We start from the raw sequence: 16669 nt of genomic DNA, 5'->3' as shown, positions 1-16669 counted from the left end.
TTATTTTCATCTCTTTCCCTCCTATTTCACTATTGGGCATGTTACATTTCTATATACAACTGAGTATGTATTTATATTCTTCCCTCTTTGAACCAATTCTGATGAGAGTGAGGTTAAGCATTGCCTGACTCCTCTTCCCCCGCCTCCCCATTTCCCCCTCTACTGTAAAAGCTTTTCCTTGCATCCCTCTTTTATGGGAGAAAATTTTACCCATTCTATCTGTCCCTTTCCCCTTCTCTCAGTGCATCTCTTTGTCATGCTTCATTTTTTTTTAGATCATTGCAACATAGTAGACTTACATCCATACCCTCTGTCTATTTAAACTCTGTTTAACTGCCTTAACAATGATAAAGTTCTTAGGAGTTACATATATCATCTTCCCTTACACAAATGTAAACAGGTTAACTTTATTGAGACAGTTATGCTTACTCTTTCATATCTACCTTTTTATGCTTCTCTTGAGTCTTTTCTTTGAATGTAAATTTTCTATTTACCTCTGGTCTTTTCATCAGGAATGTTTGAAAATCCTCTATTTCATTAAAAATCCATTTTTTCCCCAGAAGAATTATAGTTAGTTTTGCTGGGTAGGTGATTTTTGGTTGTAATCCTAGCTCCTTTGCCTTCCAGAATATCATATTCCAAGCCCTGTGCTCCTTTATGTTAAAGTTGGTAAATCTTGTGTGATCCTGACTGTGGCTCTGCGATATTTGAATTGTTTCTTCCTTGATGCTTGAAGGAATTTGGTTATAGTATTCCTGGGTATTTTCCTTTTGTTATCTCTTTCAGGAGGTGATCAGTGGATTCTTTCAATTTCTATTTTACACTCTGGGCCTAAGATATTGGGGCAATTTTCCTTGATAATTCCTTGAAATATAATATCTAGCCTCTTTTTTTGATTTTGGCTTTCAGGAAGGAAGTTCAGTGATTCTTAAACTGTCTTTCCTTGATCTATTTTCTAGGTCAGTTCTTTTTCTAATGAGATATTTCATATTTTCTTCAATTTTTTCATTCTTTTAACTTAGTTTTATTCTTTCTTGATACCTCATGGAATCATTAGCTTCTAGTTGCTCAATTTTAATTTTTAAGGAATTATTTTCTTCAGTGCAAGTGAATGTACCTCATTTTCCATTTGGCCAATTCTGTTTTTTAAGTTCTTTTCTTTAGTGAATTTTTGTGCTTCTTTTACCATTAGGCCAATTTTTTTAAGGTGTTATTTTCTTCAATATTTTTGTGCTCATTTTGCCACCTGTTATTTCTCTTTTTATAATTTTCTTGTATCACTCATGTCTTTTCTAGTTTTTTCTTCTTCAGCTCTTCTTGCTTTCTATAACTCTTGTAGGAATTCTTGTTGGTTTTGGGTCCAATTAGCATTTTTCTTTGAGGGTGGGGGGGATCTGTTTGTAGCTGTTTTCATGTTGTTACCCTCTGAGTTTATGTTTTGTCTTCCCTGCCACTGTGACAGCTTTTTATGGTCAAATTCTTTTTTATTTGTTTGTTTGCTGATTTTCCCAGCCCTTTCTTGACTTTGAACTGTATGTTAAAGTTGGGTTCTACTAACCTGGGGGTAGGAAGCCACTGTCCTAAGCTTCAGGCTCTCTCATGCTGCTGTTTTCAGAGCTGGTTCTGGGGGTCTGCAAGTTTTTGTGCTTCCACAGTGTTTTGATGCAGGGAGAGGTGTGGTCCCTGATCTCGTAGTCTGCATTCTGGTCATTACCCAGGAAGGATCCCTGGTCCTCAGCAGCCACAAGTGCTAGGACTCCTCTTTGCCTTGGAACTGCAACCAGGGCCCCTTCTTCCTTGTGACTTACCCCTACAGCTCCTCTTTGCCCTAGAGTTGCAACCCAGAACGACATCTGGGCAATAAAGTTGCCAGTCAGTGCCAGCTGTCCCTGGTGCCAGCAGAGGGGCTCCTGTAATCTCTTTCTGACCAGTCATTCCACCTCATTATAGTCTGTGGGCTGAGAGCTCCCAAAGCTGCTGCTGCGGCGGCCATCATTGCCGCCATGCGTGTTGGCTGTGGGCAGGCTTCTACCCCAGTATCACAGATTTCTTCCGCCACCTCATCAGGTTTTTTTGGGAGGCTGGAAGAATGTCTCATCTTGATCTTTCGTTGACTGTGCCACTTTAGAATTTGATTTGAGGTGTTATTTTAAAGTAATTTGGGCGAGGGGATGTTGAGAGCTCAACTGGGTTGCCTCTAATCTGCCATCTTGACTCTGGGAAAGAGGAATTTGAGAAATTTGACTTAAATCTACCTGTAGATGGATTCTTCCATTGGACAGCCTTATTCTTTTTGTTGAGTTGGCATTTTGTTACATTAAATATTTGTGAAATGAATGACCTATTAGCAAGGACTTTGAAAGGCTTTTATTGCATTGAGTTCATTGTTTTGGATTTGTCGTAATAGTATTTAACCTCTAGTAATGAAGCTTTCATTGCCTTTCTAAATATGGTTTGGAAGATGCTCACAGCCAAAAAAAAAAGAAAAGAAACAGAAAAAAGAATAGTAGTCATTTAATTTCCTAAGTGGATTTAAAGTTACAATCTCCCATAATCTTACCAGCAATTGCCTCATTCATACAAAAGATTTAATTTTTTGAATTGGCAACTGATACAAAAAACTCTAGGTTGTTAACACTGGGTAATACATTTGGTTCATATTAATGACTAACACTTTCATAATTATTCGTTGTCTTTTATCCATTTAGAACCTCTCAGTTAAGGTGGCTTTGCTCAGAAAGCAGGAATACAAACCTATTTTATTATATTACTTACAGTAAGAATATATTATGTACAGGTTGCTTCATCTTGTCTCAAGTGCTATTGGGAGAAAAGAATAAAAGCATTGTGAGATGTAATGATTAGCACATGGGAGATCTAGTCCCAATTCTGTTCTTAACAGTGCCTTTGAGCAAGTCTCTTCACTGAATTGCAGAATCTCAGACTGTGAAGGGTCCTCAGAGACTACTTAGTCCAATCCAGACCTGATTGAGGATTCTCTCTACAACATATCCAACAAGTGGTCATCCAACTTTTTATTTAAGACTTAATAGCGGGAGAGAAGCCACCAACTCTAGAGGCAGTCTGTTCTACTTTTAGGTACCTTTTGTGCTTAAAGTGTTTCTTTATCTCTGTCTTTTATTTGCTTCTTTACAACATTCCCCCACCACTTTTAGCTCTTCCCTTCAGGGCCAAAATGAGTTTATTCCTTTTTTTCCATGAAAGCCCTTCAGATACTTGTACTGCTGTCATTATCTGCCACTCCCCCCCCACCCTATGCCTGTTCTTCTTTTCTACATGTTACACATTGTCAGCTACTTAAGTCAGTCTTGATGAACTCAAGAAGCTTCCAGTTCTAGCATTCTATGATTCTATGCAGATAAATTGGGATTTCTGCCCTTGATGAGCCAACAATGTCTGGGTAGCCCATATGGCTATATGGTACTGTTAATGAGAATTCAGTCTCCATATGGGCCAGTGAACTTTTTAAATTTAAATTTTTTAAATTAAATTTTCTTTTTTTCTCTCCCTCTCTTTTCCCCCTTTTCTCATTAAAAATAAAAAAATAAATACAAAGGCTTATAACAGATATGCAAAGTCAAGCAAAAGAAACTCCTGCATTGACCATGTCTAAAAAATACATGTCTCAGTTGTGCACCTTTAGTTCATCACCTCTCTGTCTGGAGCTGGGTAGGATAACTCATCATTAGTCTTCTACATTCATGGTTGAACACTGTGTTGATAACATAGGTCTTTCAATTTTTTTTTTACTGTGTTGTTATAAATCATTCTCCTTCTTCTGCTTACTTCACTTTTTGTCAGTTTAAACAAGTCTACCCAGATCTCACTGAAAGCATCCCTTTCGTCATTTCTTATGATATAATAGTATTCTATTAAATTTGTATTCTATAATTTGTTTACCTATTTCCCAACTGGTGGGCACCCCCTTAGTTTACTATAATGAAAAGAAAATAAATATTTTTGTACATATGCCTCCTTTTTCTCTTTCTTTGAACTCTTTGGGCGATAGGCCTAGTGAACGGTTAAATTACTTAGGGGATTTTTTTTTAATTCCAAATTGATTTTGAGAATGGTTGTACCAATTCACAGCTCTGCCAATCATGCATCAGTCTGCCTTTTGTTCTGCTGCACCTCCATTTGTTATTTGCCTTTTTTTCCAACTTTATCTGTTAAGCTTATCTGTTAAGTTGAACTACAGAGTTGCTTTAATTTCCATTTCCCTAATCATTAGTAATTTGGAGCATATTAAAAACTCCTGTTCATATTCTCATTCTTATAAATTTGAATCATTTCTTTATTTTTCTTCTAAATGTGACCTTTTTTGAAGAAACTAGCTGCAAAGATTTTTTGTGCCTATTTCCCTCCTAATTTTAGCTGCATTAGTTTTGTTTTTGCAAAAACTTAATTTTATGTAATCAAAATTGTCTGTTTTATCTTCTGTGGTCTTCTCTATCCCTTGTTTGTGGATAGACTTTTCCCTGATCCATAGCCATATTTTTCCCACATCCATTAAAAAGGTATTTTCTTCCTTGATTCTCTAACTTGCTTATGGTGCTACCCTTTATGCCTAAGTCTTACACCTATTTGGAGCTCATCTTAGGATATGGCATGAAATGTTCATCTGTACCTAGTTTCTTCCAAACTGATTTTCAGTTGCGTTTTTAATGCAGTAGCAAGGCCTTTGGGTTTATTAAATACTAGGCTAGTAGACTCCTTTCTTTCTGTATATTATGTATTTAGTCTGTTCCTCTGATCAACTTCTCTTTTTCTTACCTAGTACCAAATCGTTTTGATGATTGTTGCATTTTTGTGTAGTTTGAGATCTGTTACTGCGCTCCCTCTTCTTTCCCTTTTTTTTTCATTATTTCCTTTTTTACTTTCTTGACTTTTTATTCCTCTGGATGAATGTTATTATTTTTCCTAGGCTTGTAAAATAATCCTTCAGTAGTGTGATTGGTATGGCATTGAATAAGTAGAGTAATTTTGGTGGTATTGTTATCTTTATTATATTCACTTGACCTACTCATGAACAATTAAGATTCATCCAGTTATTTAGGTACCTCTTTATTTCTGTAAAGAGTATTCATAGAGTTCCTATTTGTATCTTGGCAGGTGGACTCCTGAGTATTTTATACATTCTGTAGTTAATTTTAAATAGACTTGCTCTTTCTGTCTTTCCCTTCTGGCTCATTTTGGTAATATATAGAAATGCAGATGATATATGTGGGTTTATTTTATGTCCTACAACTATGCTGAAGTTATTGATTGTTGTGATCAATTTTTGATTGACTGTCTAGGGTTCTCTAAGTACATCATCATATCATCTGTAGAAAGAGATAATTTAGTTTCTTCTTTGCCGGTGCTTATTCCTTGAATTTCTTTTTTTTTATCTCTATAGGTAGAATTTGTAGTGCTGTATCAAATAGTAACAGTGATAGTGGATTCCTTGCTTAACTTCTTTTTGTGTTGTTTTTGAAAGTTAGCATTTATACAGGGAAACAAAACCCATCCCAATCCTTTATCCAGAGTTCCAGAGTTTACTGGCAGCCTCCTAAACTATAAGTAGTTACTTTGCAAACCATATGCCTTTGGTCATAAGGAAGAACATGTGAGTGAATTGATGTATCAGCTTGGTGGGGAGGGGGGAGAAGTAAACCTTTCAGAGTTCCTTTCCTACTAGTAAGTCGTTGGTAATATTCTCTCTGTATAAGGATAGAAATACAAGTATTGTGTTTATTGAGTCATTTTTAGCATGTGGTTTTTTTCCTCTGTGATTTGAATACGGACTGATCACTTGAAGGTCTGGGGAAGCCATTTGATTGTATTAAACCTAATGAATGTTCAAAACCAATGTATAGTTAATTGTTTAATAAAGACGATCCACTGTTGATTTACTGGGTTCTAATTTCGCTTAGGTAGAGTAGATGGCGCTGTATCTCTCAAGAAGCATCAAGGTTAACGCATTTTGAAAGGAAGGCTGTGAGTTTTGTTCATTTCAATAGGAACAAAAAACAAACATGAAAATGTATTTCCTAAAACGACGATCTCGTACCTCTTTAATTGTTATGAATGAGCAGAGGGCAATTTTTAAAAAAGTTTGTTGATGCTTCTTTTTGCCTAATATTCCCACCTTGCCGCTAAATCTTCCCTTGTTAGAAAGAAAAATCGTTTAATCAAAGCTCAATCAAAGAAGCAATATGGCAGTGTGGAAGAATGCGGAACTTTCATAAGACCCAGGTTCAAATAATGGCTCTTACCCTCTATGATCTTGAGCAAGTCATCTAACCTCTCTATACCTCAGTTTCTTCCTATGTCAAATGAGGGGATTGGACTAGATATCCTTTAAAATCCCTTCCAGCTCTAAATCTATAATCCTTGGGTATGATGTGCTTCAAGGGACCTTACTTCTCTCTCAAAAGGACAGGAGAGGGGCAGCTAGGTGGCACAGTGAGTAGAGCACCGGCCCTGGAGTCAGGAGGACCTGAGTTCAAATGTGGCCTCAGATGCTTAATGCATTTACTAGCTGGGCAATTTACTGGGCATTTACTACCTTGGGCAAGTTGCTTAACCCCAATTACCCTGCCCCCCAAAAAAGGAGAGGAGGAGAATCTGTTGTCATCTGTTCCCAGTCATTGGGCACCCATTTTGTGTTCAGAGTTTTTTTCCTTCCAGAAAGAGTGTTGCTGTGGATATTTTCCTATGGAATAGACTTCTTTCTGCTTCATACCCTCTTGGTCGTTGAGAATAAGGAATATGAATATTTTAGGGAATAGGGAATATTAATATTTTCTTATATATTAGATTTTTCTTTCTGTCTCATACCTTATTGGTCTGTATGCCCAGAATAGAGATTATAAATTGTTTAGTTCAGTGTTTTCTCTTATATAATTCCAAATTTTTTTGTAGCGTAGTTAGATCAATTTTTATTTCTACCAGTAGTGTACTAGTCTTCTTGTCTTCCCCTACAGAGTCACTTGAATGTTTCCTTTCCATCTTTTATCGTCTTTGAAAATTTGTTAGCTATTAGGTGGAGTCTGTTTTAATTTACAGTTTTCATATTAGTGATTTGGAGCGTTTGATCTTATGGTTGAAGATTTGTATCATCCCTTTTGCAAAGTATTTGCTTATATTATTTATCTATTGGGGGTATGGCTCTTAATCTGATCTATTTGTGTCAATTTCCTATGCATCTTAGATATCAAATTTTTGCAAAATATTTAATTTCAAAGATTCCCTGAGACATTATCTCTTCTTCTACTTGAATTTGTTATGTTTGTGCTTTTTAATTTTATGTAATTGAAGTTGGACATTTTATCTTTTATGATTACTTCTAGACCTTTTTAGGTTAAGAATTTATCCCCTAGCCATGGTTGTGAAAATTACTTTATTCTCTTCTACTTTTAAAAACGATGTATCTCTTTTCATTGAGGTCTTATTCTTTGGAGCCTATTGTGACATATGATATAGATGTAAGTCTAAATCTATTTTTTACCAAATTGCTATCTAGTTTTCCCAGTTCTTCCTTGTTCTTGGGTAAGAACTTCATTCTTCACCCAGCTCCCAAAATGATTTTCCTAACAAATCTGACCTTGTCACTTCTCTACTTAATAAACCCTAGTGGCTCTCCCTAATCTGTAGGATAACATGCGCATTCCTTTGTTTGTTTAACTTTTAAAGCCCTATGCGATTTAGTCCCAGCCTGCCTTCCCAGCCTTCACTTCCTACGCTTTGCTCCTTTTCTCCCATACTGGATTCCAGCTGAACTGACCTTACTGCTATTTCTCCCACATAGCATTCATCTCCGACCTCAGGTCGCTTTGCATTGACTGTCGCCAGGAATGCCCTTTTCCTTCCACTTGGTTTCTTAGAATCTCTAATTTAAATGAAATCTTTCCTCATCCTTTCAGTTGCTGATGCCTTGCTTTCTAAATTACCTTATTAACTACTATGTTATAAGTGGCTCCCTCTTACCCCTGGGATCAGATAAAAAAAGATGTTCACATCCTTTCATTACCTGCTCCCTCTTCCTCCAGCTTTTCAGTCTTCTTATAATACCTAACTCAGAGCATTTTTACTCGTTGTCCCCATGCCTGGGATGTTCTCTCTTCTCTCTTCTCACCTCTACCTTCTGGCTTCCCCTGCTGTCAGATAACCAGCTAACGTCCCACCTTCAACAGGAAGCCTTTCTCCATTCCCCTTAATCCTAGTGCCTTCCCTCTGTTGGTGATTTCTGGTTAATCCTGTCCAGAACTTGTTTGTACATAGTTGTTTGCATGTTTTCTCCCTATTAGACTATAAGTTCCTTTAGAGCAGGGGTTGTCTTTTACTTTGCATCCCCAGTGTTTAACGTGCACATGCTATCTTACCTTGCCTGGCTAAGCTAGCACAATACCTGCTGTGTAGTTGGTGCTTAATGCATGCAAAAGAGAATATGTTTTAATGATTCATATAAGAATAAACTGTTTCTCAAAAACAACTGATTCTTGCTTCAAAGTTTTAAGAAATTTAAAAAAGAATGCTAGAAAGAATTTAAAACTTTATGTTGTAAATATGGATATATATATGTGTGTATTCTTTCTATATACATATATATATATAATACATATATGTATGTAATACTAGGTGTTGCTTTGGAGAGGGTGGGGTAGGGTTGTGGAGTGGAAAGAGTGGTTCTGTTCTTTTTACTTTTCTTCTCTCAACTAGAAAAGGTATGAACCAGAATCCTCACAGACCCTGCCTACTGAGAATTTTCTCATCTAGCCCTGTCTGTGGCTCCTTTAGGTATCCTTTAGGTAAAGAGGCAGAGTTTTGCCAGAGGAACCAGCACCTAAACCCTGAGAAGCACTCTCATCAGTTCATTCTTCTTAGGGAACCTTAATTGAGTTCCAAGTTGAGGTATTAGGGTTTTGCTTGAGAGAGAAAAGGAATCACTCATAAAAATTAAATTGACTCAAGTAGCCTTTAGGGAAATCCTTTAACTTTCCATACCAAAACGGCAGGGTCCTAGTGTAGATAGTTTAATGAAATACAAACCCTCTTGGGGCCATCTGTCTCCTCATACATACTGTAATCTTGCGCCTGTGAACAAGGAGAAAAAATTTATAAAACGAAAATCAAACTTCAAAATGAGAGAGGAGAGACAGAGATAGAGACAGACTAGATTTAGTGATTTCCCTGATATAGGGAACTAGTTGGTGAGTGTTTGATTAAGCTAAGTTAGGTTCGGATTCGGATTCACGCTGGCAAGAAGGCACACTCCCAACAGAACAAAGTTTTTTATTGAAAGACAGGGGAAATACTCTATTAACCCCGCAACCGTATTATTTAACAATTCCTACTACACAGTTAACGCAGTGACAAAGACAGAGGCAACACCTGTTCAGAGGCAAACCGTCGCAGGTTTCTCCAAGCTGGGGAATCCCTCTCTTCTCTACAAATGCAGAGACACCAACAAAGGACACACACACAACATATAACATACATACATTCACCACCTACACCAAAGCTTTCCCTAAGCTGGAGAACCCCATCTTTTACAGCCACTTTAGCGAGTCCCTTCTGAGCGTAGCCCCAGGTGAAGCGTCCTCCCCGTGGGTGAGGTTCCAATGTAACTGTCCCACGTGGTGACTTTTATAGGATGCTGCAAAGAAAGTTTTTCCCGCCAGAGAGGGGAGACTCACTGCTAACTGTCCTGGATGTTCTCCACCACAGAGGGTAGCCACTTCCCTCGGGGCGGGGAGGGGGAGATCCTGTCAGTCATTTCACTTTTTGAGAACTAGCTAGGTCCTCAAAAAGGAGCTTCAGAAATATTTCCTGTTCTTTGTTCAGGACCTGTCTGTCTCCTAGTGGAAGCGTATTCTATCCTTTGTTCGGGCCTATCAGTCAGAGAGGAATGTCTGAGAAGTACGTTCTTGTTCGGGGCTTCTCAGTCTCCTAGCTGGAAAGGAATGTCTGATTCTTTATTCCAAGCTGGGGAGTCAGGAGCTGAGGGGTGGGGGGAAGGGAGAGCTGGGCTTAACACTATAATATGAAGCATCTTCTCTAACGATTTATCATTCAGTGAGAAAACCCATTCTACTAATGCAGGCCTCTCTTCGGCTTCAGGCATTGTACTCATGGTGAAGTGACTTGTCCAGGGTCACATAGCCAATGTGTATCAAAGGTGGAACATGTTCCTGGCTTGGAAGACAGCTGTGCACTGATTAGATCATGATACCACATGCGTATACATACCTAAATAAATACTTACAATCTCTACAAATGATGCATACTCATCTTGTAGAAACAGTATAACACAATCAAAAGAATGCTAAATTTTGAATTAGAAGATTGGTATTCAGTCCTGGCCGTGTAAGTCTGGGCAAGACACTTAACCGGTTTCCCTGTCTGTAAAATGAGAGGTCTCTTTTAGCCCTAACCCTATCATTCCATTGCCTTTGGAAATGCATCACGTTCCTCTAACTTTCGTGCCCTTTCCCCCATGTGTTGTCTCCCTTTGTCTTCCTTCCCACCATTTTGAATGTTATAACTCTTTCTATTACTTTCTCTTTTTCCCCTCAGGCAATGTTCAGTCTATGTATGGTGGAAAGTGGAGCTGATGAAGTGAATTTACACGGTGTGACCAGCCTTGGTTTAAAGCAAGCTCTGGAGTTTGCATACACAGGACAGGTATTGTATCAACTGTGAATTCAAAAATTTGAAAAATAGATTTGCCTTGAACCTGAGTCAAATAATCTTCAGTATATGAGATCAAATAAGAAAGGGGATGTAGCATAGTAGATTTCAAGCTGGATCTGAGTTTCCATTCAGTTTTGATGCTTATTTTCTCTGCCAGTTGACTTAGCTTGTCTGTATCTCAGGTTCCTCTTACGTTAAAGAGGAATGATAATACTTATAGTGCCCTCCTCAGAAAGCTGTAAGCTTCGGATGAGATCCCGTATGGTGTGTGAAGCTCATCGCAGACTTAGAGCGCTCTATACATAGCAGTCACTGTTTTTATTACTTAGTTAAAATGAGTGTGCCTTATATTAGAGCTAGAGAGATGGGAAAGTAATTAATTAACAAGACTCTATTAAGCACTTACTGTGTGAAAGACATTGTGCTGAGCTCTGCGGAATACAAAGAAAAAGCAAAACCAGTCCCTGTTGTGCTCAAGGAGACTGCTTTCTAATAAGGGAGATTACGCAGACATAAACAGGGATATGTGAGATATACATAGAGGGGATTGTAGGTAAACTTAGAGGAGGAGGAAGCTAGCTGTTCAGGGGCTTGGGAAAGGCTTCCTGCAGAAGGTAGCTTTCGAAATAAAAGCATATTTTGAGTTGTGTTCACCAAAAATGAATTAATATCTTAATCCAGTGAGTGAAAACCACAACCAGATTTTATGAGAATTTTTTTTTAGAATTTAAAAGTTATTGTTGTAAAGGAATACTTTAAAACTTACGTTCTTATTGCTGCTATTGATTTATTGAATCTGGCAGATTTTTTAGGGTTTTTTAATTCCCTAAAATACCATAATAAGATTACAGAACTGGATTTAAATAGCTGGACCTTAGCACTGCTTCTTAGCACCTTCAGTGGTTTTGTCTGCTGTATTCCTTCTATAGTCAACTACTGTGGAGATGTGGCAATTTCATACTTAATGGATCAATGAGGATATTCCCTCCCTAGATGCAGGTTATCATCCATTCATGTACTCTTATTTAGTGTGATTCTTTCCCTAGTCTCCTGTCAGTCCTCTGTAGAGGACCTGTCTAGTGTTCTCTAGGCCTTCCTCTAGGTCTTTCTGTGCTTAGTAAAGCTCTCATGGGGTTCATCTATTATCCTTCTCTTTTGCTACATAGTCACTCAGCTTGCCTCCTTTTTTAATTACACATTTTCTAGATGACACACTCTAGAAGAGAAGCAACATGGCATAGAGTAGTGGAGAGAGGGTCAACCTTGGAGTCAAGAAAGTGGAGTTTCAAGTCTGACCTCTCACACATATTGGTTGTTTGACCTTGGACGAGTCAAGACTTAATCTCTCAATATTGCAGATAAAATCCCCAAGAGACAGAGTTTTCAGGTAATTAATAATCAATTTATTAATTAGGCTAGTCTATAATCAATAATATGAGGAACACTGGTTTCTCTTGGTAACCAAAGATGACAAGAGGGATTCTGAAACACCTTAAATTAGGTGTGTACCGTCTGACTGGGAAACTCCCCCTCAGCCCCAGAGAAACTCACTCTCAATTGGTGGACACTTAATAAGGAGGTGGGCTAAAAGTCTTTAGCTCCTCTGCTGAAGATGTGGCTTAATCATGAGACTCAGCTGTCTCCAGCAGTCTTGGCAGGGGAAGCCATTTCCATCTGGACCTCTCTGGATAGTTTTCTCCTTTTTGAGCTGGATCACCCTAAACTCTAATGGAGAAGATCAAAGACAGGAGTTTCTTTCTCCAGGATAAGTGCTCATCCAGATTGGATTCTGTTTGTACTCTAAGCAGAAATTAGGTTTCTCATTTGGGTGGGGTCCTGTCCAACCTAGTCAAGGAGCATGTGCCTTGGGGGCTAGGAGCTAGGTCTTAACAGAAATAGGAGGGAAAGGATGGATCACAAATTAATAATTGGTTATTAATATAATAGTAGAATATTAATTTCTCTCAGTATATCACTTAATACTCTAAGACTCCAAGCTTGCTACTCTGGATGCCACTCAAAGGACCTGGAGTCAGGAAGACCCAAATTCAGATCCAGCCATATGATTCTGGGCAAATCATTTAACCTCTTGCCTAGGTCAGTTTTCTTATTTATAAAATTGATTTAATAATAGCACTGACCTTTCAGGGTTGTTGTGAAGATAAAATGAGATGATATTTGTAAAGCATTTTGTAAACTTCAAAGTGCTTATCATCATCATCATTGTCATTATCTGTGTTACCATTTATCTGTAAGATGATAAAATTGGACTAGATGATGAATGAATGAATGAATGAATGAATGAATGAATGACAAAGCACTTCTTAAGCACTTAACTATGTGCCAAACATTGTACTAAATTCTAGGGATACAAATGAAAAAGGGAGACAATTCCTGGTCTTAGGAAACTCTCATGCTTGAAGGAGAGTGGAAAAGAAAGGAACCCCTCGTTGTGGTGGGGCTTCTGGCTGCTTTGTGGTCTTGGATAGGTTCTAGGACAGCCCAGGGCTGGAGAAAGGCAAGAGGGGAAGGGTGACCTGGTGGTGGGTCTTCCCACCACTTGTGTTACCACTTGTATATCCCATAAGGGTTCTGAGATGGCTTCTGAGGTCCTTTACTGCTCTAGATCTAGGATCCTTTGGTGCTGAGTTGTAGATGAGTTACTGATCCATATCAATTAAGGAGTTTTCACAACATTAGTTCCCTATGTAGTTAAAATGATGGGTCTATACAAAAAAAATATTCTCATAAACTTACTTTCCATAGAGTACCCCAAAGGGACCTAACACTATTTGAAGTCAGTAGTGACATTGGTGCTGTACTCTACCTTAATATCCCCAAATTGACTTAAAATTCTTAATCCACTAAGTTTACTAAGTTTACTAAGTGCCTAAGATGTGCCAGGAATTTTGTTAAGTGCTGGGGATATAATTACTAAAAAGACAGCCTTTGCCCTCAGTGAGTTTACAGTCTAAAGGGGAAGACAACACATGAAAGAAGGAAATAAAGTGGGAGTGGAGGGACAACAGGGGATGTCTTGTTCCATGGAGTCGAAATCAGGCAGGGCAGCAGATGCAAGATGAAGTTATCTGAGAGTCCAATTTCTGCCTTCTATAAAGGAAGGCATTGGGAGGAGAGTTTAGCATCCCACCTGCCAGCCTTCTAAACAGAGGAGAAGAGGCTGAGGAGGCTGAAGGAAGAGGAGGCAAGCCAGGCTTGAGTTAGTAGCATGGTGGTGAGTTGTCTTTGTTCTTAGCCAAAGATAATTGTTTACTCAAGTCTCTTGCCTGTTGTACCTTCCTTTGCCAATACAGACACTTCTCATGAAGTCTGCCATCCTACCCTCTGCCATGTTCATCTGGGTTCTATACTTTGTCTGAACCATCTAGTAAGGTAGTATTGGGCTGCTGGGTCTGGATCTTGGCCCTGACAATTATTACCCCTTGGGATGTCATTCAGCCTCTCTGTGAACCTCAGTTTTCCCATCTATAAAATGAGAAGAATAATATTTTTATTGCCTTACCTCACAGGGCTGTTTTGAGGAAGGTGCTTTGTAAACTTTTTAGAGCATTATTTAATTGCGTGTTATTATTAGTCTAGCATTCCCAGCTACATTCAGATGCTCCAGGTGTTAATTGCATGAGGGCCTGGAAATTTTCCTGATATAGCCAGGAGAGAGGAACATTGGGGTAAAAATACCCCAGTGCCCAGGGACGCTGAGGTAAGAATATTTAAGGCTACATTTGAATTCAGGTCTTCCTCGTAGCCAGCGTGTATCTGAAGGAGGATGCTAGTAGCTGAGTTGCCAGGGCAAATTGGTCGTCGAAAATAACCCAGGTGGTTAGAGTTCTCTTATTCTGCTTAGACATGTTGGCCAAGCTCAGGAGTAGGTCCTCTGTGTCTCTTTATGTCACAGTTCAAAGTCCTCCTTGATCATCACAGATGCCTTTGTCACCAGGGTTCACTTAGGAAAGGGTCTGTCATCACTACAAAGATAGTAATCACTCCTTTCCCCTGAAGCTCACGCCCGTCTAGCTGCTGCTCTGCAGCCATTATGCCTGACCTCATATCCCATTAGGACTGATGTTTTCATAGCGGGAGGGAATGTTTGGCTGGTGATTTCCCCAAAAGGTCAGCCTTTTCATAGGAATGCTGAGAAACCTGGGGGATATGACAGAAGAGACAAAGAAATAAGACAAATAGCAGAGGTGGTGGTGGAGATAAATTGCTTCAGCATGAGACTTAAAAGTAGCAGCAAGGACCCCCTGGTATGAAGAGATCCCTGTGATGGAAAGAGAGAAGACTGAGGAAAGGACTTTGTAGGATTGGGGATCAGATCACCTGTACCTTAGTAGCCCTTGAAGGACCCAGGCTTTCTACTCATTATGTGTACATATGTATGTGCGTGCCACCCTTCCACATCTGCAATAGCCTCTGGAAACTTCACATATGCCTAAAGAGTGTGTGTGTGTGTGTGTGTGTGTGTGTGCACATGTGTGTGCCCATGCACAAAAATGGCCACTTATCTCTGTACCATAGCCTTTGAAATCATAGGCTGTCTCTCCGGGAACTAGGTATGCCATACAATCAAACACTGGCCCCTGTACAATAATATAACACGGGATCAACACAACCAAGCTAGGTGTCCAGTAGAGGCCAGCAGGAGTTTTCAAATACTGAGGTGTTTTTTTTTCCTGTATTCAAAGAGAGTTTTAGAAAATAGACAACTGAGGAAAGCAAAGATAATTTTTCCATTCTGAGAGGCTGTAACAGAAAGTGTGCTAGAGTCAGTAAGAAAAACCTGGGTTCAGATACCCCTGACAAAATCACGACTTCATTGAGCTTCAGTTACCTCATCTGTAAAATGTAGCTCTTGCCTTAGTTGGTTTAGGACTTAAAATATTAACATATGCAAAGTATTTCACAAGTGCTAATATATACACTCCTGTTCAAAAGAGCAGTCTACTAGTTGGGTTATGACACATGCAGGTTAGAATGTGATGGGGGCTAAGGAGCAGTCCAAAGGAAAAAATGTAGATGGTGATCGCTTTTGTTTGGAGAGATCAAGGAAGGTTTCTTGGAAAAGGCTGGTCACCTAAGCTCCTTGAAGAAAGAGAAGGATTTCAATGGCAGAAATGAGGAGGGAGTGTGTTTCAGGAGTATGAGCTATGCTTCAAAAAAAGATTAAATTGTTTAATATATTCTGAGGAGGCAGAAATTTTGGAAACCACAGTTCTTAAGAGACTCATTTTTTAAAAGTTGAAATGAAATGCTCTATTTAGGCTTTATATAGGGTTTTATGTTCAGCTTTCCAGAAGGATACCAATTGATTACAGGATATAGAGCTGGAAGGTGCCTTAGATATCATTTAATCCAACTCCTGCATTTTACAGGTCAGGCAACTAAGGCCGACTTGCCTGAGGTCACACAAGAGAGTATTGTAAGTGCCAGAGCTGTGATTTGAATCTAAATCCTCTGACTTCATGTTTAGAGCTCTTCCATTATAACTCACTGTCTTCTTGTGCACATTATGCCACAGCTGATTTCTCAGGGGTTCTGGATAGCTAAAATGTGTGTGTGTGTATGTGTGTGTGTGTGTGTGTGTGTGTATTGATATAAATATTGACATAGTTATACACACCTCATATGTGTGTATGTGTATGCACACATTCATATTTGGTTAAGGTGTGTATGTACATGGGCATACATATGTGTTTATTGGTGTTTTTATATACATGCACATCTGTGTGTATACACAGAGGAGCAGCTTGACATAGTGGATAGAGAACTGGTCTGAGAGTCAGGAAGACCTGAGTTCAAGCCCTGTTTATGACATCTATTAGCTGTATGACCCAGAGCAAATAACTTGGTCTCTTAGTACACCAGGCACAACTTTATATGAATCACAATGATTTGCATAAGTGTCAGGAGTTTCATCTTTGGGAATTCTTTATAGCAATGAAATCACAAG

General features: G+C 38.8%; 1 protein-coding gene across 1 annotated transcript in view; it reads left to right on the top strand.

The window, feature by feature from the left end:
* The window catches only part of KLHL32 (kelch like family member 32), a 210668-nt gene that overhangs the window by 43536 nt on the left and 150463 nt on the right, over window positions 1–16669 (top strand). The window contains exon 4 of the mRNA XM_036767768.1: window positions 10582–10689. Coding sequence (XP_036623663.1) covers window positions 10582–10689 — 108 coding nt within the window. The remainder of the gene's footprint in view (window positions 1–10581; window positions 10690–16669) is intronic.

This window comes from Trichosurus vulpecula, chromosome 7, assembly GCF_011100635.1.
Source record: "Trichosurus vulpecula isolate mTriVul1 chromosome 7, mTriVul1.pri, whole genome shotgun sequence".
NCBI lineage: Eukaryota > Metazoa > Chordata > Mammalia > Diprotodontia > Phalangeridae > Trichosurus > Trichosurus vulpecula.
Note: the sequence above shows the minus strand (reverse complement) of the source record. Positions and strands in the feature narration are given on the sequence as shown.